The sequence below is a fragment of the Schistocerca cancellata genome, chromosome 6 (assembly GCF_023864275.1).
Source record: "Schistocerca cancellata isolate TAMUIC-IGC-003103 chromosome 6, iqSchCanc2.1, whole genome shotgun sequence".
NCBI lineage: Eukaryota > Metazoa > Arthropoda > Insecta > Orthoptera > Acrididae > Schistocerca > Schistocerca cancellata.
Window position 1 is genome coordinate 448,924,930 of NC_064631.1, and position 26,115 is coordinate 448,951,044.

The 26,115-nt window shown below is 43.5% G+C and overlaps 1 protein-coding gene across 1 annotated transcript in view; it reads right to left on the reverse strand.

Moving 5' to 3' along the window:
• Nucleotides 1-26,115, reverse strand: part of LOC126088381 (uncharacterized protein KIAA1522-like) — a 483,550-nt gene that overhangs the window by 18,454 nt on the left and 438,981 nt on the right. Inside the window, exon 17 of the mRNA XM_049906520.1 lies at nucleotides 3,826-3,958. Coding sequence (XP_049762477.1) covers nucleotides 3,826-3,958 — 133 coding nt within the window. The remainder of the gene's footprint in view (nucleotides 1-3,825; nucleotides 3,959-26,115) is intronic.

A 26,115-nucleotide genomic window follows, 5' to 3' on the forward strand; every position in this document is an offset into this window, starting at 1 on the left:
GCCATGGAGTGGGATCGACATCATTTCGACCTTACCCCATGTGGATGGGGGGATAAAGTGCATATTATATGTATGTGTATCATTACTGCACGTTACGTTTCCCCATCTCGGAGTAAAATCCACAGTAACAAATGGAGTTCCCAGACTTTACCAAAGTTATTTGGCTGCCATCATTGGGGAGAACACTAGTGAGGCCCTGAGATGTTTGGAGAGACAGCAAGAGTGACGGTAGCATGCTATGCAATAGGTGAAGCTCATACAGGAACTTCCAGTAATAAAGCCTTATTTCACTGCTAGGCCCTTGGAGCACTGCAAGTGTATCAATGCCTCATCTCAGTTTCTTATAGGGTAGTTTAAAGTCTTCCGTATTTGTTTTGGTATCATTCAAAACAGAAGTGGAGTCACAGCATAGTGTTCCTGATTACGATTTCGTGCGTGTATTTAGGTGTGAATATATTACTCGTATTTTGCTTGAATTATTCTCAAATCCGTAATACTGTGTGCAGTAAACGATTCCATGCTTGTTTTTGCGTCACATACATAATCCAGTCACGTTAATATGGCTACTGCCTATGCCAACGCGCAATAACAACTCACAGATAGCAGCATTAGCGGCAGAAGGTATATAAAGTGTGTTGTTGGGACGCGGGAAACAGTGCAATCGTCGCAATGCAGAAACAGAGTCCAAAATGGCATGGTAATTGCCTTTCGGGCAAAGTATGGAAGTATTTTCTAAACGAGTAGGTTTATGAACAGTTTGCATGCCACCATGTTTAAAGTATACGGTGCAGGGCGAAATGTCGCTGTCCAAAACTGGTGCCAAGGTAAATATGTTACATCACGGGTCATAGATGACAGGGGTGAATGACGGCTGTAGAGATATGTATGGGTGAACAAACGTGCAGCTGTTGAGCAACTGATCACCCAGATAAACCAAGGGGCTATCAACAGTATCTCCTCAACGACCATTCAACGATTGTTGCTGTGTATGGGCCTCTGGAGTAGGCACCTGGTTAATGCACCCATGCTGATTGCTGTTCATTGGTGACGAAATCTGTAATTTGCAAGCCAATACTGCAACTGGAAATCAACTAAGTGGTGACAGGTGGTCTTTGTAGATGCATCACGTTTTATGCTCCATAGGACAGAAGGCTGTTGGCATGCATGGTGTGAAACATCTGGAAGCAGATACGCCGCAACAACCCTTGGAAGGGTCCAGGCCGGAGGAGGGAGCGTTATGGTCTGTGGAATGTTTTTGTGGCATTCCCTGGATAATCTTGTCGTTCTGGAAGCCACAATCTATCAACGCAAGTATGCACCTATCCTTATGGATACGCTGTTTGTTTTTCTTTGGTTCGACGGCATCTACTACCAGGACAGTGCAATGTGTTACAGATCTCACAGGATGAGTTTACCGTACTCCCTTGGTCACCAAACTCGCTGGTCTTAAAACCAATCGAGAATCTGTGGGACCACCTAGGCTGGACCTGTACGAGTCATCGATTCATAATCGAGAAAGCTATTGCAGCTGGCCACGGAACTGGAGGAAGCATGGCTCCACATCCCTGTAGGTACCTACCAGAACCTCATTGAAACTCCTCCTTCACGTCTCGTAATGGTCCATACTGCAAAGGCGGTTACTCAGACTTTTCACAAGTGATCACATCAATGTGACTAGACAGTGTGAAACAGAATTTGGTTTTGTGACATGGTGTTCTAAGGTCATTTGTTCCTGCATACATATCTGAGTGTGAACTTCTTGATGTAAATGCATTGTAGGTATATTGCTCATATTCTGCCTTATTTTTGTTCGCATCTGTTTTTCGTACTTTCTCATATTTAGTGGAAAATTCCATGTTAGCAGCATTTGACAGAATTGGTTTTCACCTTTATTACCTCTTGCTACGGATGAGTATGTGTTTCTGCTTTGAATGGTATTACCTCTTGCCACTCAGTATGCTTTGTAGTATTAGTGACAGAGTACGTAGTTATTGTGCCAGGTATTATTATGCAGCAATAACAGTCTACATCATAATGCATATTATTGTACATGGGACTGTGTGGTATAGCGTGAAAGTACGAGTACAGGGTGTATCAAAAAGAATCATTCGATTATCAAAAAAGTCTTAACTATTATGTTATTTGAGATAGGTGCGTGAATAATGTATTGTTAGAAAAAGCAAACTCTCGAGTTTTACATAGTTCCCGCTAGGTAGCAGCACCTGGAAGTGTGGAATTTTTAAATCAAAGGATTACTGAACGATGGATCGGTTGCACTGGACCAAATGATTTAGCCATCTATTACTGGCTTCCAAGGTCACCGGATCTGACTGTATGTGATTATTTCTTGTGGGGGTTTATGGAAGACTCTGTTTATGTGCCTCAGTTACCAACAACAATGAATGAACCGAGACATCGCATAAAAGCAGCTGTGAAAGCTGTAACTCAGGACATGCTCGCTGCAGTCTGGGAACAATCTGAATACCGCGTTGACATAAACCGTGCATCTCAAGGGGGCATATTGAACACCTATGAAAAGTTATGAAAATAACTTTCTGAGTTTCCCGTTCATAAAAAAATAAAATTGATTGTATATGTTTATTAGTTTCAAAAATATAGACGTGCGAAATCGGATGATTCTTTTTGATACACCCTGTACTTCCGCCGTACTTTATGCTACTGCGTTTACCAAACAATAGTTATACAGAATTCACTAGAAGATCCAGTGATGAAAATATGAGAATGTGTATTATTTGTATTCAAATTTCTGACTTCCGCTAAAACGCATTGTTTGCAGTACCGCTCTAACGCAGAAACACATTTGCGTTACTACTGCTGCAGTTTTAGCTTTCTCAAGGAAGAATGCCTTAGTTAGTAATACTACAAACCATACTCAGTGGCAAAAGCAACAACGTTCCGAGCAGAAATACATTCTTATTTCATGACAAGATCTAAGAAATCTGAATGACAATTCTGTCGAAAACAGCTAATATGGAGATCTCCATTAAATGCGTGAAAGTATGAAAAATTGATATAAACTAAAATAAAGTAGAATACTAACAATATACTTACAAAGTATTTAAATCGAGCAGTTCACGCACGGATTTGTAAGCAGGGACAAGTGTATATGAGCCCACAGAACGCTATGTGCCGATAATAGCTTCTGTTTCATACGAAAGAAAAACAAATATGGAATCATCCACTCCACACACGGTGTTGTAGATGCATGCAAAAATAAAGCAGATTACGAGCAACATATTCAGAGTGGAACTCAAAGAGTGTAATGCACACAAGAAGCCATAATCAGAAACAAAATTCGATGGAACCAGCTTCCGTATCATGTCATGTCAGAGTGTCTTGATATCTGCTAAGACGCAATTATTCCACTTGATAATGTCCAAACGATCGAAACTGCGATATTGGGTTTTACAAATAAACGATTTTACGGTCAAAAGACGACCACAATATTATTTACATAATTTTGTATGACTGTGTACCCCAGCTACGATAACATAATCTAAGTTTCGATTGAGATTTCTACGAATACGCTACTCTGCAAGATGACAAAAAAATACCTTTTAGTTTCTAGGCACACACTTTACTCCTGGCCTACGAGGCCCGACCCATAAAGTATAAATGAAAAATATTGTCATCTAAATATCGTATTTCGTATTAAAAATGTGGATTTTCGCCTCATATTTTCTCACGTTCGAAGTTCACTGCCAGGCCACTAGGAGCGCTGCTCTCGTGCTCTGCTTCCGTATCGTAACATGGAACTTCCCCTTCTTGTAATTTGGTGTTACGACATGGCTGAGGCCTTCTCACCTGGCGCCGTGTCCAGTACGGCGGGCGACGCGCAGTGCCACGGGTCCCGAGCGGATCCTCTTGAAAGCAGCGATGGCCTCCGCGTGTGACAAGCTCGTCATCAGCTCTCCATTCAGCGCCAGTATCTCGTCACCTACAAAGGAAACAGCCATTTTGAATAACCACTCTTGTACGAGCAGTTCATACAAGACTCTTGTTCAGCTCTTCCCTTGCTCTATATGGGCGTGTCTAATTTAGTAGCCAGAGAATAAGTTACGCTTCGTAAAATAATGTAGTGGTTATACAGGTCATATTGGAGATGATGCTGTTGTCGAAAAATCATTCAGGCTGAAAGTAGAGTAATACAAAAGAAATATGAAAAATTGTTAACAGGATGTCTGAAGAGGCAGGCAACTAAGACTGAAACAATACTGTAACTTAAAGAACGACATCATTTCTACGAGGCTACCAGTTTAAATGAGTATTTTATTCAGCACTAATAGCTGGCTTCGAGTTTGTGCTCATTTTCAAGTACACTGTGGATGTGGACACATCGTACTCGTAATCAGTATGCATACAACAGAAATAGAGTACCAGCCACAGTTGTACATGGCATAATAGTCAACTGACACAACTTCAGAATAATTGTCCACAAACCACACAAACACAATGTATCAGTTTCACCATAGCGAGTAGAAGATGGTTTCACCTTGACGTCAATTTCTCTTTCGTAAATAACATGATAATCAGCAAACAATGGAGTGTGAATATACCTATTTTACTTTGATTTAATTTCCGTTTATTACCTTAGCACCCCTTTAACTGGGCTTCTCTTCTACTCTCCTGGAAATGGAAAAAAGAACACATTGACACCGGTGTGTCAGACCCACCATACTTGCTCCGGACACTGCGAGAGGGCTGTACAAGCAATGATCACACGCACGGCACAGCGGACACACCAGGAACCGCGGTGTTGGCCGTCGAATGGCGCTAGCTGCGCAGCATTTGTGCACCGCCGCCGTCAGTGGCAGCCAGTTTGCCGTGGCATACGGAGCTCCATCGCAGTCTTTAACACTGGTAGCATGTCGCGACAGCGTGGACGTGAACCGTATGTGCAATTGACGGACTTTGAGCGGCATGCGGGAGGCCGGGTGGACGTACCGCCGAATTGCTCAACACGTGGGGCGTGAGGTCTCCACAGTACATCGATGTTGTCGCCAGTGGTCGGCGGAAGGTGCACGTGCCCGTCGACCTGGGACCGGACCGCAGCGACGCACGGATGCACGCTAAGACCGTAGGATCCTACGCAGTGCCGTAGGGGACCGCACCGCCACTTCCCAGCAAATTAGGGACACTGTTGCTCCTGGGGTATCGGCGAGGACCATTCGCAACCGTCTCCATGAAGCTGGGCTACGGTCCCGCACACCGTTAGGCCGTCTTCCGCTCACGCCCCAACATCGTGCAGCCCGCCTCCAGTGGTGTCGTGACAGGCGTGAATGGAGGGACGAATGGAGACGTGTCGTCTTCAGCGATGAGAGTCGCTTCTGCCTTGGTGCCAATGATGGTCGTATGCGTGTTTGGCGCCGTGCAGGTGAGCGCCACAATCAGGACTGCATACGACCGAGGCACACAGGGCCAACACCCGGCATCATGGTGTGGGGAGCGATCTCCTACACTGGCCGTACACCACTGGTGATCGTCGAGGGGACACTGAATAGTGCACGGTACATCCAAACCGTCATCGAACCCATCGTTCTACCATTCCTAGACCGGCAAGGGAACTTGCTGTTCCAACAGGACAATGCACGTCCGCATGTATCCCGTGCCACCCAACGTGCTCTAGAAGGTGTAAGTCAACTACCCTGGCCAGCAAGATCTCCGGATCTGTCCCCCATTGAGCATGTTTGGGACTGGATGAAGCGTCGTCTCACGCGGTCTGCACGTCCAGCACGAACGCTGGTCCAACTGAGGCGCCAGGTGGAAATGGCATGGCAAGCCGTTCCACAGGACTACATCCAGCATCTCTACGATCGTCTCCATGGGAGAATAGCAGCCTGCATTGCTGCGAAAGGTGGATATACACTGTACTAGTGCCGACATTGTGCATGCTCTGTAGCCTGTGTCTATGTGCCTGTGGTTCTGTCAGTGTGATCATGTGATGTATCTGACCCCAGGAATGTGTCAATAAAGTTTCCCCTTCCTGGGACAATGAATTCACGGTGTTCTTATTTCAATTTCCAGGAGTGTATATATAAGTTGGACAACGAGTTGTTTAGGCCTTGGTTCACTTAATGAGCGTGCGACTTGTACGCATCTCCCCAATCCATACTAATATTATAAATGCGAAAGTAACTCTACCTGTTACACTTTCGCGACTAAACCGATTCTGATAAAATTTAGTGTGGAGGTAGACTGAAAGCTGAGGAAGAACATAGGCGACTTTATAAAGTGCGTAGTACTGCATATTTTATGATTTGAAGAGTACAACGCGAAACATGAAACAATACTTAGTTTTTGAAAAGCTATTTACTCTTTGACTTTTGGATTTTATATTTGTGAAAATACTTTTATTGTTTGATAAGTTTTGCGTAGTACGATTCATTGTGATGAATAAAATAGTTAAACAATGCTCTCAGTTTTTCATCCACGCTTCCATTCTAATCTCAGACACAAACACGTTACAATTTAGCCGCTGAGCGTCATGTTTCTCTTATAACTCATTAGTTGCACCCATACTTACCTGTACATACGGTTAGCGTTGCAGTTTTATGAACGTGGGTACGTGGATTCAATTCCTGCCCCGGTCCGTTTTCTGCTCGCGACGGATGTGTGCGTTGTCCTCATCACCATTTTATCATCACCGCGTCCAAGACACCGAAGTGGCGTCAAATAAAAAGACTTGCACCGATATAGACATCCCAAAAGCAGTCTCCTGGCCAATAAAGCCAAACGCGTATTTCATGTAATTTCATTTTACTGGTACGTGAGCGCAGCCGTCGGAAACAGCTAGGAGCCAATGTTTACACTATGTGATCAAAAGTATCCGGACACGGGGCTGAAAATGACTTACAACTTCGTGGCGCCCTCCATTGATAATGCTGGAATTCAATATGGTGTTGGCCCACCCTTAGCCTTGAAGACAGCTTCCACTCTCTCAGGCACACGTTCAGTCTGGTGCTGGAAGGTTTCTTGTGGAATGGCAGCCCATTCTTCACGGAGGGCTGCGCTGAAGAGAGGTATCGATGTCGGTCGACGAAGCCTGACACGAAGTCGGCGTTCCAAAACATCCCGAAGGTGTTCTACAGTATACAGGTCAGGACTCTGTACAGGCCAGTCCATTACATGTATGTTATTGTCGTGTAACCACTCCGCCACAGGCCGTGCATTATGAACAGATGCTCGATCGTTTTGTAAGATGCAATGACCATCCCCGAATTGCTCTTCGACAATGGGAAACAAGAAGTTGCTTAAAACATCAATGTATGCTTGTGCTGTGGTAGTACCATGCAAAACAGCAAGGGGTACAAGCCCCCTCCATGAAAAAAACGACCACACCATAACACCACCACCTCCGAATTTTACTGTTGGCACTACACACGATGGCAGATAGCTTTCACTGGGCATTCGCCATCGGATCGCCACATTGTGTAGCGTGATTCGTCACTCCGGACAACATTTGTCCATTGTTCAACCGTCCAGTGTTACGCTTCTTATACCAAGCGAGGCGTCGTTTAGCATTTACCGGCGTGATGTGTGGCTTATGAGCAACCGCTCGACCATGAAATCCAAGTTTTCTCTTCACCCACCTAACTGTCATAGTACTTGCAGTAGGTCCTGATACTCTTTGGAATTCCTGTGTGATGGTCTGGATAGATGTCTGCCTATTACACATTACGAATCTCTTCAACTGTCGGCGGTCTCTGTCAGTCAACAGACGAGGTCGGCCTGTACGCTTTTGTGCTGTCCCTTCATGTTTCCACTTCACTATCACACCTAGGGGCGTTTAGGAGTGTGGAAATCTCGCTACAGACGTATGACATAAGTGACATCCAATCACCTGACCACCTTCGAAGTCGTGTGCACTTCATGTTCTAGTGGCTTGCGTTGCTGCTTCTGGATCACGGGGTCAAGGGTTCGATTCCCGGCCGGATTAGGTACTTTCTCTGCCCGGGGTCTGGGTGATTGTGTCGTCCCAATCATTTAATCATCATCATCATCTTCTTCATCATTCGTGGCAGTGGATAGATTGGACTGTGTAAAATAATATGGACTGTGTAACAATTGGGACTTTGTACGGGCGCTGATGACCGCGCAGTTGAGCACCCCAGAAATCATACATCATCATCACCACGTTCGACGTCCGTGAGTTCCGCGGAGCGCCCCATTCTGCTCTCTCACGATGTCTAATGACTACTAAGGTCGCTGTTATGGAGTACCTGGCAGTAGGTGGCAGCACAATGCACCTAATATGAAAACAGTATGTTTTGGGGGGGGGGGGTGTCCTGATACTTTTGATCACATAGTGTAAATAATCCTCAACGTGTTTAGTTCGTGCCAATCTATACTTTCATAATAACACTTATAAGTGCAAAAGTAACCCTCTCTGCTAAATTTTCATGATTTAACCGCTGAACTGGTATCCATGAGGTCTAGCGTGATATAGCTTGAACCCTGGTGAAGATAGGCTGCTTTACCAAGTGTGTAGTTAAAGTTATTTATTACTTTGAAGAATATTACGCAAATTATGGAAAAAATTTACTCTCCGGAAAAGCTATTTACTCTTTCACTTTTGAACTTTATCATATCTGTAAAAACGCTTTTACTGGTTAATATTTTCTACGTAACATGTCAAAGTAATCAATACAACGCTTATTCAGTTCTTAACGTGTTTAATCCATACTAAACCAGTATTATTAATTGAAAGGTAACTCACTCTCTCACGTTTTCACGACTCTCCCACTCAATCGATTCCGATGGTATTTGATATGGGGAGATCTTGAACACTGAGGAAGAACATACGCTACTAGGAAGTTGTACCCTGGCAAAATGGTCGGCGACTCTTAGTGTCTGTAGATTATTCCATGACAGTGAAAATAAACTGTTATTGTGCACACGGTCTATGATATTGAGTTCCTTCACCACCTGGCATAGCTGGAGAGTTTTAACGGGGGTAGAACAATAAAATCTGATCATAAGCCAGGAATCATTTTTTAAAACTATTACTATAAGCCTCGCAAACGGAAGGCTGACTTAGCGCATAGTTCTAAGAGAACTCAAGATGCGAAAGTTACACGAATCCAGCAAACCTCAGAGCAATCTCATTCCCGTCTGAACTTGGATGCGGAAAGTCAAGCGGCCTTAAGAGCTATAGAGACATTAGCCCGTCGCATTTTAGACGCTGTGCTTCACGCGTCTCTTACAACTTCCAAGACTCTTGAAGACCCACAACGACGCTGGTATTTGGAGGCTGTACGACGTACAGAGTGTGATACCTTTACATATGGAACATGGGAGGCTTCTGATGAGCCTGCATTTGATTATGATATATTAACTATGTTAATCATAAATTTTTTGTCATAGGGGAACATATTAAAAATGTAGGCACCATAACGCATTAAAATGTAAGGGATAAACGGTTGTTAAGCGTTGCTCTGGCGGCAAAATCTCACAACCAGTACTAGGTATGCCAGAGAAATCCCTAAAAACTCTACTCTTCCACGAATGTTACGAATCTAGGTATTATTTTAAATATCATTAGAAAATATAATGCATGCTTTCAGATTCCACATACAGCCAAACATTATGTATCTACATACCAGCACTGCATATAGTTTTATACATACGACTGTATACCACTGTATACACAGACATCTCATAAAATCAGCTTCTTACTTACCAACACTCATTATAACAAAACTACTGACATGCGAACGAAGCAGCGGGTAACAGCAATTTAAGCCATTTCTGTAAGTAGGAAAATGCCCCTTTAGGTGCTTCAAATTTGACGTTTCTTTTGCACATGTGTGAATTTCTGAACAATTCCGACAGATGGCAAAGCCGGAGTGAACCATCAAAATGGCGTTATTGCAAGACACTTTGAACCAGAACACTGTAGTTGAGTTCTTGGGAGCGGGAAAAGAAATCGTGGTGAACATCCATAAACGTTTGTGTGCAGTGTAAGGTAATGACGTAGGTAATTGGTGTACTGTTCGGTGATCAATAAATAGAAAGAAAACGCCAGGACGTGCAGAAACTGAGCCCAACAACAAGCTACGTTCAGGACGTCCTTTCATTGCGACTGCCGCTGACATGGCGAATCGCACGAATACATTTGTTAGTGTTGATCGGCGCATCTCAACTCGAAAACTGGCTCTGTAGCTATTGGTCAGCATTGAAAACGCATGTGCAGTGATTGGCACTTTTGGATAGTCAAACGTATGCTCAAGATGGCTTTGACGAATGCCAACAACAGACCACAAGATTCGAGGAAAAAGCAGTTCATCTGATCTGCTGGAGCAGTGTGAGGAATGGCCTTTCTCTCACGTATCGTTACAGGTGACGAAACCTGGATGCAACACTTTGAACCAGAACAGAAGAGAAGGCCATTGAAATGGCACCACCTACACTCAGCAAAAAGAAAGAAATTCCAGGCGGTTCCCTCTACTGACAAAGTCGCGATGATGGCATTTTGGGATAGTGATGGCGTCATTCACATAGATGTGTTGCCAAAAGGGTCAACTGTTACTTCAGAGGCGTATGTGCAGGCTTTGAACAAACTCAAGAACCGTTTCCGACGCGTACGATCTGACAAGTATCCAAAAGAAATCTTGCTCCATCTTGACAATGCACTCTTACACAAAAGACTCGGAACTCGGGAACACATCATCAGATTTGGTTGGACATCATCGCATATGTCGTCGTTCATGTGTCACAACCAGCACTCCTGTACGAGAATTACATAATATGTAATATTACACGAGTGCAAGTTGTGGCGCATGAACGACAACATATGTAAGTTTGAATCTGGCATTGAGTCGTACACGGTTACCCAAAGCGTACAACGTCTGGCTCCTGGTCCGACACAAATTTTTATCGTCGTCATACCGTTGTATAGTTGATGGTTGTCCGTAGTCGCAACTGCGAATACAAAAAAAAAATGGTTCAAATGGCTCTGAGCACTATGGGACTTAACATCTGTGGTCATCAGTCCCCTAGAACTTAGAACTAATTAAACCTAACTAACCTAAGGACATCACACACATCCATGCCCGAGGCAGGATTCGAACCTGCGACCGTAGCAGTCACGCGGTTCCGGACTGCAGCGCCTAGAACCGCAAGACCACCGCGGCCGGCTCAACTGCGAATACATTTCACGGTATTTTTAACATGTGGCCCTCGGCTACGTAATGTACGTTATCAAGTTGTAATCTGAATGTATGATTTTATTTCATTGTATGTTGTTGTAATACATTTTATTTCCACAGTTCCGAAGATGTCCACGTTCGTAGAGTGAAACGTGTCAAAATAAAATCATTCGGTTTGTGGCTGCTCTACGGTTTTAATTTCTGATGGTCGGTATTGCCATTTAGGGAATGCCTGCGCTCGCTAAATTTATGTATCTCTTTGTACGTACTAAAGATGACATGTAGATCGATTCACTTAAATATATTTTTTGCACACACAATCACTTCGTCCACATCAAGCAACATTTTGGAAAGCAAGTAAGAACCTGATGACGTAGCCACGACTCAAATACTGCAGCGGAAATCGATTGTGTGAGCTGAAATCTGGCAGCCGAATCAGCATTTGGAGTGTTTACACGACCGGCAACACACAGTATTGGGAAACCGTATTTGGGGGGCCATATGTGGAGTCAAACAATATCGGACCTCGACACTCGTCGCTTCACGTAATACACTCAGGTGGCTGGCATTTGTTTCTTTGTCGAGTCCAGCCGCCAGGTGCGGGGGCGCACGGGGTACCAGCGCGTCCGGCGGATGCCTGGGCGTCGGCATGTAGGGGTGGGAGGTTAAGGGGTGGGGGTAAGGGATGGGGGTCTGCGGCCTCGCGGCGACATTGCGGACGCGCAGGAACTCAGCGGCGCTGCCCCCGCAGACACGCCGGCTGTGCTGTGGTTTGTGCCTCTGTGGCTACGCCTTCCGGCCACGCGGACAGTCTCAATGATTCGTATGATGGCTATGTACTGCACGAGTACGGCACGCATTTGTAGACGGTCGGCAACAGTAGAGCGAGTACACGATTTCCCACCTTCTTTACCCATGTACCTCGTTCACTGCGTTTACATAGGGGCCCCCAAAACCCGGTTTTCGTAAACAAATATCCCAATATCGGTACTGCTTTTGGTTGGTTATGTAAACACTGGAACATCGGTTCTAGAAATGTGGGTCCGACTACCGCATTTCCACCTACACAAACTCCGCAAGTGACTGAACAGTGAATGGCAGAGCGTACATCGCACCAGTATTGTCGATTTCCGCTCCTATTCCATTTGTGTATTGAGCGAGGGGAAAATGGCTTTATGCTTCAGTACGCGCTCTTATCTCTCTTACTACAATGGCTCTACAACTACAAAAATGTAAGTCAATATGTATGAGTAGGAAGAATAAACACGTAATGTTCGGGTACAGCATTACTGTTGTCCTGCTTGACACAGTCACGTCGTTTAAGCATTTGGGTGTAACGTTGAAAAGCGTATGAAATGGAATGAGCATGTGAGGATTGGGGTAGCGAAGGCGAATTGTCGACTTCGGTTTATTGGGAGAATCTTGGGAAAGTGTGGTTCATTTGTAAAGGAGACCTTATATAGGACGCTATTATCGAGTACTGTTGGAGTACATGGGACGGACACCAGGTCTGATTAGAGGCAGACATCGAAGCAGTTCAGAGACGGGCTACAAGATTTGTTACCGGTAGGTTTCAACAACAGGCAAGTGTTACGGAGATGCTTCGGGAACTCTCATGGGAATCCTTGGAAATCTGGAGGAACACTGTTGAGGAAACTCAGAGAACTTGCGTTTCAAGCTGACTGCAGAACGATCCTGCTATCACCAAATACATTTCGTGTAAGGACCACGGAAATAAGATACGAGAAATTAAGGCTCATACGGAGGCATGTAGACAGTCGTTTTTTCCTCGCTCTATCTGCTAGTCGAATTAAGTCGGGTGATGCTGAGGGAATTAGATTAGGAAATGAGACACTTAAAGTAGTAAAGGAGTTTTGCTATTTGGAGAGCAAAAAATTGATGATGGTCGAAGTAGAGAGGATATAAAATGTAGACTGGCAATGGCAAGGAAAGCGTTTCTGAAGAAGAGAAATTTGTTAACATCGAGTATAGATTAAAGTGTCAGGAAGTCATTTCTGAAAGTATTTGTATGGAGTGTAGCCATGTATGGAAGTGAAACATGGACGATAAATAGTTTGGACAAGAAGAGAATAGAAGCTTTCGAAATGTTGTGCTACAGAAGAATGCTGAAGATTAGATTGGTAGATCACGTAACTAATGAGGAGGTATTGAATAGAATAGGGGAGAAGAGGAGTTTGTGGCACAACTTGACAAGAAAAAGGGACCGATTGTTAGGGCATTTTCTGAGGCATCAAGGGATCACAAATTTAGCATTGGAGGCAGCATGGAGGGTAAAAATCGTAGGGGGAGACCAAGAGATGAATACACTATCCAGATTCAGAAGGATGTAGGTTGCAGTAAGTACTGGGAGATGAAGAAGCTTGCACAGGATAGAGCAGCGTGGAGAGCTGCATCAAACCAGTCTCAGGACTGAAGACCACGCCGGCCGGAGTGGCCGTGCGGTTCTAGGCGCTGCAGTCTGGAGCCGAGCGACCGCTACGGTCGCAGGTTCGAATCCTGCTTCGAGCATGGATGTGTATGATGTCCTTAGGTTAGTTAGGTTTAATTAGTTCTAAGTTCTAGGCGACTGATGATCTCAGAAGTTAAGCCGCATAGTGCTCAGAGCCATTTGAACCATTTGAACTGAAGACCACAACAACAATCTGCTAGTGGAACAGGAAAGGAAGCGACTAGGTACAGGGTACATTCCGCCACGCACCTTACGGTGGCTTGGGTAGTATGAATCCAGCCTAGTCGTCAAATATGAGGTGTCTAGGAAACCTGCTTTTCGGATCGCTAGACAACATCAAACAAATCGTATTAATGAGTTTCATTACGAAATGAGCAATTACAATACTTTGTGTTACACAGATGTGTTGCAAGCAAAGGGCGACATGCGAAATAATCACGTTTCTTCAGTAGAACAATTCCAAGTCGCTGCGATACAAGTGCCTCTAATCTTGAAGCTGCACTTCAACTGGGCCGCGATCAGTCGGGCGCAGTGCCTACGTCCTCTTTGCATAGAGGCCGCTGCAGTCGCGTTGTCGTTCTGGAGAGGGGTCGGTCACTGTGCAATTGGCTGACGTCTTCTCACAGCCCTCTCTGCTCTGTCGTTCCCGACTGGCGTGCCGGCGCTTGACTTTACGCCGTAACAGTATGCAGATGTAGACGAAATGGTATAACGGAGGTAGGATTCGTTATGAATAGGACATTAGGGCAGAGAGTGAGCAACTGTGAATAATTCAGTTATAGGACTTTTTTTATCATATTTGACAACAAATCGACGCCAGCAGTGATAGTTCAGGTATACATGCCAGCATTGCAAGCATAAGATGAAGAGAGAGAGAAAGTGTATGAGGAAATTTAATGGGCAACTAAGTATGTAAAGGCAGATGAAATCTAATAATCACGGGAGACCAGAGCGCGGTTGTGGGGGAAGGAATAACAGGGTTACAGGGGAATGTGGGATTGGCAGTAGGAATGACACAGCAAAAGTCTAATTGAGTTCTGCTGTAAATTTCAAGTATCAATAGCAAATCCTCTGTTCAAGTATCGTAAGAGGAGGCGGTTTACTTGGAAAAGATCTGGAGATACGGGATGATTCCAGTTGGATTACATCATGCTCAGACATGGATTCCTAAATCAGATGTTGAATTGTAAAGCGTACCCAGATGCAGTTATAGATTCAGACCACAACTTAAGAATGAAGAAGAGTAGTAGTATGAAGCTTAAGATAATCGTACAGAAAAATCAGTCTTGAAGAAAGTGGGATACCAAGTACTGAGGAAAGATGAGACGCGTTTGAAGTTCGCAAAGGATGTGGAGTGGGCAGTTACGTTGAAGAGTAGAGGGGAGAGAAGACCTCTAAAAAGGGCAGTTTCAAGTGTTGGACAGATAAACATAGGTTCTGGGGAAGTAGCAGCTAAGAAACCTAGGGTAACAGAAGTAATACCTCAGCTTATCGATGAAAGAAATAACAAAAATGTTTGGGGAAAGATAAGAATACAGCCACGTAAACCACCTAGGAATGAAACCAATACTAAATTCAGGGCAGCCAAGACGAAATAGCTACAGGAAAGATGTGAAGAAATCGAGAAAGAAGTGATGGATGAAAGGTCTCACTCGGTATACAGAAAAGTTGGTAAGGGTGATACTATTAAGACTGCAATGGGAATTCCACAGTTAAACGCATACGAGAGAGCGGATAAGTGGAAAGAGTACATGAGGGGGAGGACTTGTCTGGTAAGGTGGTAGAAGAAGAAATTGGAATTGATATGGAAGAGATGGGTGATGCAGAATTAGACTCAGAATTTAAAAGCGCTCTGGAAGACTTCAGATCAAGTAAGGCAGAAGGGATAGGTAACATTCAATCGCAATTTCTAAAATGACTGGCGGAAGTGTAAAGAATCTGAGACTGGTAATGTACCACCAGACTTTCGGAAAAAATGTCATCCACACAATGCCGAAGATAGCAAGAGCTGATAAGTACGAGAGCTATCGCACAATCAGCTTAACTGGTCAGGCAAGAGTAATATACAAAGAAAACTGAAAATCTGTTAGATGAGGATAATTTTGGGTTTAAGAAAACTAAAGGTGATAGAGAGGCAATTCTGAAGTTGCATTTGATAATTGAAGCAAGACACGCTTATAGAATTCATCGATCCAGAAAAGCGTTCGACAATGTAAAACAGTGCAGAAGTTCGAAATTCGGAGAAAAATAAGAGTAAGCTTTAGAAAAAGACGTGATATACAATACGTACATGGGACCAAGAATGAAGTGCTGGGAATAAAGAGGGTTTAAGAGAGGGATGCAGTCTTTCGCCCATGTTGTTCAATCTATACATCTGAAAAACAGTGATAGAATTAAAAGAGAGGTTCAAGAGTGGAATTAAAATTCAGGGTGAAATGATTAAAATGACAATACTCGCTGATGATATTGCTACCATTAGCGAAAGTTAAGAAAAATACAGGATTTGGTGAATGGAATGAACTGTCTAATCAGTACAGAACGTGGCTTAAGAGTATACTGGAAAAAAGACAAAAGTAACGAGAAGTAGCAGAAATGAGAACAGAGAGGAACTTAACGTAGGGCTTGGTGATCACGAAATAGACGAAGTGGAGGAATTCCACTACCTTGAAAGGGAAATAAGAAAGGAGGACATAAAAAGCACACTAGCACAACCAAAGAGGGAATTTCTGGCCAAGGGAAGTCTACTACGTTCAAATATAGGCCCTAATTCGAGGAAGAAATTTGTGAGAACGTACTATTGGAGCACAGCACTGTATGGTAGGGAATTATGATTAGTGGGAAAACCGGAAGGGAAGAGAATCGAAGCGTTTGATACGTGGTGCAACAAAAAAATGTTGAAAATTAGATGGAGTGATAAAATAAGAAATAAGGAGGTTCTCTGCAGTATCGGCGAAGAAAGGAACATATGTAAATCAATCACAAGAAGAAGGGACAGGATGATATAACATGTGTTAAGACATCAGGAAATAGCCTCCATGATACCAGAGTGAGCTACAGAAAGTGAAGATTGTAGGAGAAGACAGAGATTGGAAAACATTCAACAGGTAACTCGACACAGGGGTAAGTACTATTCTGAGATGAAGAGGTTAGCGCAGGAGAGCAATTCTTGGTGGGTCGCATCAAATCAGTGAGAAGACTGATGACACAAAACGAAATAAAGCGAGTATAATGCAGCGTACCAGTAGCACAATCTTCTTCTAATACATGTTCTCTAAAGGTACCTAACAGGGTTTCACAAGAACTATGTCGTTTTTCTTGCAAGGATTTCGATTTAAGTTTCTCGAGACTTTCTCATACACTTTCGAATGGGCCAAAGTAACCTGTTACGATCCTGGCAGTGAGTCTCCGAATTCTTCTGTCATATCTACTTGATAAAGAGTCCAAACACTGTAACCATGCTCTATAATTAGTCATACAAGTGTCTTGTACGCGATTTCCTTTATAGATGCAGTATATTTGTTCAAAGTCATTCCAACTAATTTACGTTTTCCATTCAGTTTCTCTAAATCTGATTTTACGAGGGGCGTTGAATAAGGAGTGCTAAAAGCGGGTTGGTTTTATTCAGAATTCCATTACACAATTTGTCTACAAAACACCATTTTTCAACATAATCTCCGTTCAACGTGACGGCCTTACGCCACCTCACTGGGAGGGTTTATATGCCCTCATGGTACCACTCTACTATTCGAGGTCGGGACCAACTTCTTGCTGAATCAGTAACCTCCCCATCATCCACGTACTGCTTCCCGAGGAGAGCATCCTTCATTGGGTCAAAGAGATGGAAGTCGGACTGTACAGATCCGGAGTGTAGGGATGCCGAGGAAGAATAGTCCAACGAAGTTATCTGAGCTGCTCTCAGGTGGGCAAGACATGTGTGAGGCCTCGCGTTGTCATGGAGAAGCAGAAGTTCATTTGCACTTTTTTGGCGACGAACACACTGAAGTAATTATTTCAGTTTCCTGAGGGTAGCACAGTACACGTCAGAGTTGATTGTTGCACCACGAAGGAGGATATAAAACAGAATAGTCACTTCAGAATCCCAGAAGACCGTCGCCATGACTTTACCGGCTGAGGGCGCAGCTTTGGACATTTTCTTCGGAGGAGAGGTGGTTTAGTGTCACACCATGGATTGCCGCTTTGTTTACGGTTCGGAATGAGAAACCAGTCTTTCGTCACCTGTGACGATGTTCGACAAAAATTTGTCATGATCAGCCTCGTAAAGCATGAGCAATTGCTCACAGATGGCCCTTCGTTGCGCAGGTGCGCACAGATGGCCCTTCATTGCTCTGTTTGGTCTTCTCTTAGACGACGGGGAAGCCAGTAGGCACACAGCTTGGAGTACCCTACTGGTGGGCAAACACGTCAGCACAACAGGGACGTTCAGTTGTGTAGCGAGGTGTTTGTTTGTGATCCGTCGATCACCTCGAATGAGAGAGTTCGCACTTTCCAACATTGCAGGAGTCATAGCTGTGTGCTACCGGCCGGCACGTGGGAGATCGGAAGGGTTTCCGCGACCTTGTTGCGATGATGACAGACTCCTCGCACAACAACTCGCCGTGCTTTTCTTCACTGCCAGATCTCCGTAGAAATTCTGCAAGTGCCTTTTAATATCAGAGATGCTCTGGTTTTCACGAAAAGAAACCCAATAACAGCTGTCTGCTTGAAACACACCTCTGCTACAGACGATTTTGAACGCTACTTGTAGCGTTGCCACCTATTGGAAACTATAGGGGCTGACGTAGGAATATTCCACTACAACCCACACAAATTCCCAATTTTTTCAACCGAAATTGGCTGAGAAAGAAAAGCGTTGTATTATTTATTGAACACCACTCGTATCTGTACATCTCATAAAGCTTCTTCGTGTTACCACTAAATACGCATAAGATAGTTGTTCACAGCTAATTTTGTAATAACGCACTCTCTCCCACAGGCATTGTCTTACACGTGATTTTTTTGTATGTGTGTCGGTGTGTGTGTGTGGGGGGGGGGGGGAGGGGGGGAAGGATGGTGCTCTGGTCCCCTTCTTGACGCTTCGCCTCTCCCTTGGATCCGTGCGTGATCTGAACAACTGTTACTTGGCGAAGAAGCAATAGAGGCAAGTGCAAATCGGTACGACGAAGCCATTACCGACGGAGCACAAGCTCAGGTTGAGGTAGGATGGGTTAGGAAAGGCCTTGCCTTCTGAAAGGAACCCTGCCGGAACTCGTTTTAAGTGATTTAGGGTAACCACGAAAAATCAAAATCTGGATGGATTTTGAACCATCGTCCTCCCAAACATGAATCCAGTGTCTTAACCACTGCGCCAACTCTCTCGTTGGGAAGACTTAGGGCCGGTGTTCCTACACGAATCACATGTATTCAACTCCGTGTGGCGCAGGGTCTCTTGCAGAAACTCTTTGTGCAGGAGATACCAGAATGTCTCGAGAAAACCTATTTGGGAGATTCTGTCAGGGTACAGGATGGCCTGATCTAACAGCGCCGTATTCTAGCGAGAGTCCCACTAAGTTCGGTTCTTGGTCCCATGTCATACACTCTGTATAGCAGTGGATTTGTCACCATGTCCACGCGTTTAGCTTGCGCTTTACGAGGGTGATATAGCGTTAAAATGCGTAGCATGGACGCCCAGCTCATGCAGCGCAAACTACAATCTGCTACGGAACCCTTGTGTCACGTGCAGCGTAATGATGATTGGCCTTCAATGCAAAGAAGAGCCAAGCACTCGTCGTTGCGTGACGCCCAGTCTCCGTGGATTTGTGGTGGATGGACATCACAGGTGCAGTTGTGCATTGAAGAAGCACTGACAAGTACCTTGGCGTCACTCGACAGGTGCCAGCGTTGTGCCATTATGCCAAAGAAATGCGGCCCAAAACGACGGGAAAGCTGCGCCAAGTCTGCCCACTGCTAAACTCGATGTCAACTCTCTCACAGGACCACGGAGTTGTCCTGTAGAAGACGCTGCAATGTCTCATTTTAGAGTATGTGGCAGTTGGCTGGGGAAACGCATCCGATACACATGTTGGTTTCCTGTAGAAGGTACAAAGCTGAGTTCCCAAACTCGCGTTTCAGTTACTACGGCATTTCCCGACAACGGCATCCCATCAGGTAGATGGGATACCTTATCTCCGGGATAGATCGGCTGGTGACTTCTAAGAGATGTGTAAAAGTCAGAGGACCGACTGATCCGCAACCTGGGCATCAGGCTGCTGTGCCACAACGCTCCTAGGTGGTCACACCTGCTGATGGAGTATTATTGTTTTTCCAGGATTCTGATGTAACTTTTCTCAAGTGTGTGTGTGTGAGGGGGGGGGGAGGGGAGGGGTTGGGTTGAGTTGGTGGAGGAGACCAAACAGCGAGGTCATCGGTCTCATCCGATTAGGGAAGGAAGTCGACCGTTTCCTTTCAAAGGAACCGTCCCGGCATTTGCCTGAAGCGATTTATGAAAGTCACGGAAAACCTAAATCACGATGACCGGACGCGGGATTGAACCTTCGCCCACCCAAATGGGAGTCCAGTGTGCTAACCACTGCTCTACCTCTCTCGGTTTTTCTCGTGTGTTTCAGATCGATACAGACAGGACAGAAATGACAACCAAGAAGAGAAGCCACTACTACTAGTTGCACAAGAACGTCTGAAGGAAAAGTTTAAGGAGAGGTCTCTCTAGAAGATCGGAAGACGAGGTTTCCCACTAGGAAGTTTTCTCGGGATAGGTGTTGCTACTGTGAGTTTTATTGCACTCTCAAAAACTCAAAAGGTACTGAAATTAACACTCGTGAGGTTGAAATACAACCGAAATTACTTGAAATGAACAAGGTATCAGGCCATGACGATATTTCTATTAAAATATACATTGAATAGGTCTATGCCGCAGAATTAGCATTTTTTCCAGCTCATATATATTGAGAATTTCTCAAACAGCTAGAAGTTCCAGATGATTGTGAAAATAGACCGTAGGTCACTTCCGATTATAAAATAATTGAAAACGGATGCGTAGAATTGCGGACCAATATCGCTAACTTCCGTCTCTCGCAGGATCAGAGCGTGTCCTAGGCTCTGATATTTTGATATTCCTGGGGAAAAAGGACTTTCTGTGAAATAATCAGATCGCGTTCAAGGAAAACCACTCCTGTGAAAAACTTATTCCTTTTTTCACACACTATATCTTGCAAATAGCAGATGTACATGAAAAGGTAGGTCCCTAAATTTCCAAAAGGCATTTGATGAGTATCGATTGTTAACTAAGATACGGTCTTGCTATTTTCACAAATACATAACTGGTCGAAGAATTTTTGAGTGACTGAACGATATACGTTATACCGGACAACGAATGTTCGAAAGAAGAGACAATAATGTCAGATATGATAGAGGGAAGCTTTATACTACCACTAACGTTTTCAATACAGGTAAACGACTTATCAATGACCACAAGAAAATATAAGACGAGTTTGACGGTATTTCCTTTTGGTGCAATGAACGGCAACTCACTTGAAATATGGAATAACTGAAGATAATGTTCATAATAAACTGAAAGAAGCCATTATAAGACAAGTCGTGAAACGTTTTTAAGATGACACATCGTTACCTCGAGTATCGCTATAAAAATATAGGAAATCAGATGAAATCGTAAAATTCAAGTATAAAACATATTGTTTTTCTTGGCACGTGAAACCTGCGTGAACATCCAGTCTTTCGAAAGTCACTTTTGATCATGACTGCTAAGAGCTTCTGACGAAGATTATGGAGGTGTCAGTCGAAGGACTGAGGTTTTATTTAGATTTGATGCGGCAAGAAAACAGTGATTATTTAACACAAGAATGTTTTAGCGACAAACTTCTTACTCGCGTGAAATCCATTTTGGAGAAAGCAAATAAAGACTTAGAGTTGTTGGAAGATATTTGAGAAAATGCTGTGCATCTGCAAAGTAAATCTTATTACAAGGCGCTAGTGTAAACACCTCTAAAATAATGTTACAGCATTTGGAAGCATTACAACAGCAGGCATGACATGAACTCAGAGTTACTTGGATCACAATAGGTTGGCACAACCCATACGGGAGTGAATAATCTTTGAAGGGAAGGCGGTGCAACTCCCCTGAAATTTAAAGAATATATATTCGAGATGGGCTGTGAAATACGTATTTTGCCTCCGTCGTATATTTCCCACAGGTCTGTGAAAATAGGAGAGCTTAGCGGGCTTACTACATCTACATCTATAATCTGCCAAACACCTTGAGATGAATGGTAGAGGGTACGTCCATTGTACCAGTTATTAAGGTTTCTTCCTGTTCCAGTCACGTATGGAGCGATGGAAGAACAATTGTTTGAATGCTTCCGTGCATGCAGTAATTATTCTAGTCTTAACCTCACGACCCGTATGTGAGCGATATGTAGGGAGATGTCGTGTATCCCTAGGGTAATCATTTAATGCCAATTCTTGAAGCTTTGTTTATAGACTTTCTCGGAATAGCTTACCTCTGTCTTCAAGGGTGTGCAAATTCAGTTCCTTCACTATCTTTGTGACACTCTCCCACGGATTAAACAAACCTGTGACCTTTCGTGGCGTCCTTCTCTGTATACACTCAGTATCCCTTGCTTGTCCTATTTGCTTTGGGTCCCACACACTTCAGCAATATTCTATAACCGATCACATGAGTGATTTGCAAGCAATTTTGCAAGCACTTTTGACACTTTACCACACAAGCGGCTGGTAGTGAAATTGCTTGCTTATGGAATATCGTCTCATTTATGTGACTGGATTTGTGATTTCCTGTCGGAGAGGTCACAGTACGTAGTAACTGACAGAGAGTCATCGAGTAAAACAGAGGTGATTTCTGGCGTTCCCCAAGGTAGTGTAATAGGCCCTTTGCTGTTGCTTATCTATATAAACGATTTGGGAGACAATCTGAGCAGCCGTCTTCGGTTGTTTGGAGATGACGCTGTCGTTTATCGACTAATGAAGTCATCAGAAGATCAAAACAACTGCAAAACGATTTAGAAAAGGTATCTGAATGGTGCGAAAAGTGGCAGTTGACCCTAAATAACGAAAAGTGTGAGGTCATCCACATGAGTGCTAAAAGGAACTCAAACTTCGGTTACACGATAAATCAGTCTAATCGAAAAGCCGTAAATTGAACTAAATACTTAGGTGTTACAATTACGAACAACTTAAATTGGAAGGAACACATAGAAAATGTTGTGGGAAAGGCTAACCAAAGACTGCGTTTTATTGGCAGGACACTTAGAAAATGTAACAGACCTACTACGGAGACTGCCTACACTACGCTTGTCCGTTCTCTTATAGAATACTGCTGCGCGGTTTGGGATCCTTACCCGATAGCACTGACGGAGTACATCGAAAAAGTTCAAAGAAAGGCAGCACGTTTTGTATTATCGCGAAATATGGGAGAGAGTGTCACAGAAATGATACAGGATTTGGGCTGGATATCATTAAAAGAAAGGCGTTTTTCGTTGCGACGGAATCTTCTCACGAAATTCCAATCATCAACTTTCTCCTCCGAGTGCGAAAATATTTTGTTGACACCGACCTACATAGGAACGAACGATCACCACGATAAAATAAGGGAAATCAGAGCTCGTACGGGAAGATATAGGTGTTCGTTCTTTCCGCGCGCTATACAAGATTGGAATAATAGAGAATTGTGAAGGTGATTCGATGAACCGTCTACCAGGCACTTAAATGTGATTTGCAGATTATCCATGTAGATGTAGATGTAGATCTCTTCTGTAGACGATTGCACTTTCCCATTATTCTATCAATAAACCGAAGTCTACCACCTGCTTTATCCACGACCGAACCTATGCACTCATTCCATTTCATATCCCTACAAAGTGTTGCACCTAGGTATTTGTAAGAGTTGGGCGATTCCAACATGGCGTTATTATGGCATATAATCTTTTCCTCACCCTGTGTATAAACCCGCTCCTATAAGACCATATCTAATAAGTTATTGAGGAGTTCAAACCAACCTTCATATCGAGGGCAGCCTTCTTTCACTCTGATGTCCCATATGGTGTCACATTTTGTGGAAAGTCTGTGCACTAATCAAGAACACTGTTAGCTCAGAAAACGGCTGTCATACTGATCTGTGGTATTAGTTCGCAAATTTTGTGGGGCCACTGTTTAGGTATCTCGGAATTCTAGCTCTGACATCGCTGAACATACATCGGGATTCAGCTACCCATTCCGATGGGCATTGTGCAAGTTGCAACAGCTTCACTCACCGTGTGCAAGATATTCATATCCTTTCGTTCACTAAGTGCAAGCTATTAGCACTACAGAAAAAAATGAACAGGACCTTTCTGTAGGAAATTTAATGCAGTTCAATTTTGTACTGGAGTATGTTTTCGCTAGATATAGTTTTCGAATTATTCAGTGAAAACGTACAAAAGTTACCCTCAAACACTTTTTCTTGAATAGCTCGAAAACTGTGGCCTCCAGCAGAAACATATCACAGTAAAAAAATTTAACTACATTAAATTCCCTACAAAAAGCTCCCGTTCATTTTTTCTGTAGGACTAATACTTTACTCGTAGGAATGAGAGAGTATGAAAACCTTGCAAAGAGTTTTTGAAAATGTTGCGGGGTGCGTAAAATCTATCTATAGAGGGAGCTGAATCTGCCTGTATATTTCATCATGTTGACAATATTGACTCATTCAGAAGAAACGGGAACAGCTAGGCGGGAAAACGATACGCATTTGGATAAAACTTCCTTAAGCAGTGCACATAAATGTTTGGATTTTTCAGCAGGTTTAGTTTTCAGTAGTCTTGCTGCAGAACTGAAAAAAAGATGAATAATAAACTCCAAGTATTTTAATCCAAGTTGAAAGGGTTCCTTGTGACGCCTTCTATTCTCTACAGAAGTTCTTCGAAACAGTAGAGACATCATCTCTATAATTCTGCTAGATTTGCTAGCGATAGATTCGAACAACATGCAAGTATTACAGGGATGCTTCGGAAACTCAGATGGGAATCCCTGGATGCAAGACACGTTCGTTTCGAGGAACACTACTGAGAAAGTTTAGAGAACCGGCATTCGAAGCTGACTGCAGAACGATTCTACTGCCACCAATGTACGTTTAGCGTAAGGAGCAAGAAAATAAGATTTGAGAAATTAGGGCTTGTACTGAGGCATATAGACAATCCTTTTGCCTTTTTCCCTCGCTCTGTTTGCGAGTGGAATAGGAAAGGACTAGTAGTGTGTGGGTATCCACGGTCACGCACCGTATGGAGGCTGGCGGAGTATGTATGTACATGTAGATGTAGAATGTGCTATTCATTCGTATAGTCTTTCACAATTTTTTCTCGTTTTATTAATTATTCAATTCTTCTGCTTATAAATTTTGTAATCAGAATTGTAAACTGACTGGTAGCCTGATCCCAAGGAAGGAAGATTAGAGTTTAACCGCCACGTCGTCATCGAGGCTATGAGAGGAGGAGCACAGGCTCGGATTGTGTCAAGAATGGGGAAGGAACTCCGCAGCATCCTCTCGAATGCCAATGTAGTATGTTAACCACTGCACCACATCCGTTGGTTGCTTGGTCCCACAGAACCCGACAGGTAAGTAGATAAATAAATAAATAAAGCCGTTGTTAAGGGGCTTTCTATACATTTTACTGCTGCTAGTTTGAGAATGTCTTTACTGCAGCGCCTGTCGCCTCATTAGCCGCTACAGAAATGAACCCGCTTTTATGATACGGGTCTCGTTAACTGAACTAACGTCTGATCTTTACACGCATAGGAGCTTTATATTACGAAACCACTGTTTTGTGCGCGGGACACAGATTTTATGAAGAATTAGAAGTTAGTAGGACGTCAAGTAGATTTATATCTGACATAGACATAGGTTTCGCGTTTTCATCATGATTAAGTACGCATTTCAGTCCGTTTCCGACATAAAAAGAACGTGAAGATAATAAAATAAAATTATAACGAATCGACATTTGCAGAGATTTAATTTCATCAGCCTAAACGTACGAAATGCAAAATAAATGAGGAATTTAGCTGTTGTGTAATGAAAGCTTAAACAAGTTCCCGTCGTTACAAGCTGATAGAGCTTATGCAGTAAAATTAAATTCATGTGGAGCTTCTATTTGTATGGAATTTCACCAAATCGCTCCTATGTTTAGATATCCTTCCGTTTTTTTGTAATAAACAGTAACAAAATGGGAAAAATCATTCTGCACGTGTCTTTAGACCTCATTGTGTTGAAGCTGAGAGGCAAGGAAAGACCGCGCAAACAAAATCACTAAACACAATTGTTTGTAGTATCTTCTACTAAAAATACCCATCTACTGCGCTGTAATTTTCAAGTAAAATGAATTTTTTGAGGTTTGAAAATCTCCTCTATAGAAAACAAGTGTTCTGTAAACAGTGATCTTGTTGAACGGCTCTTTC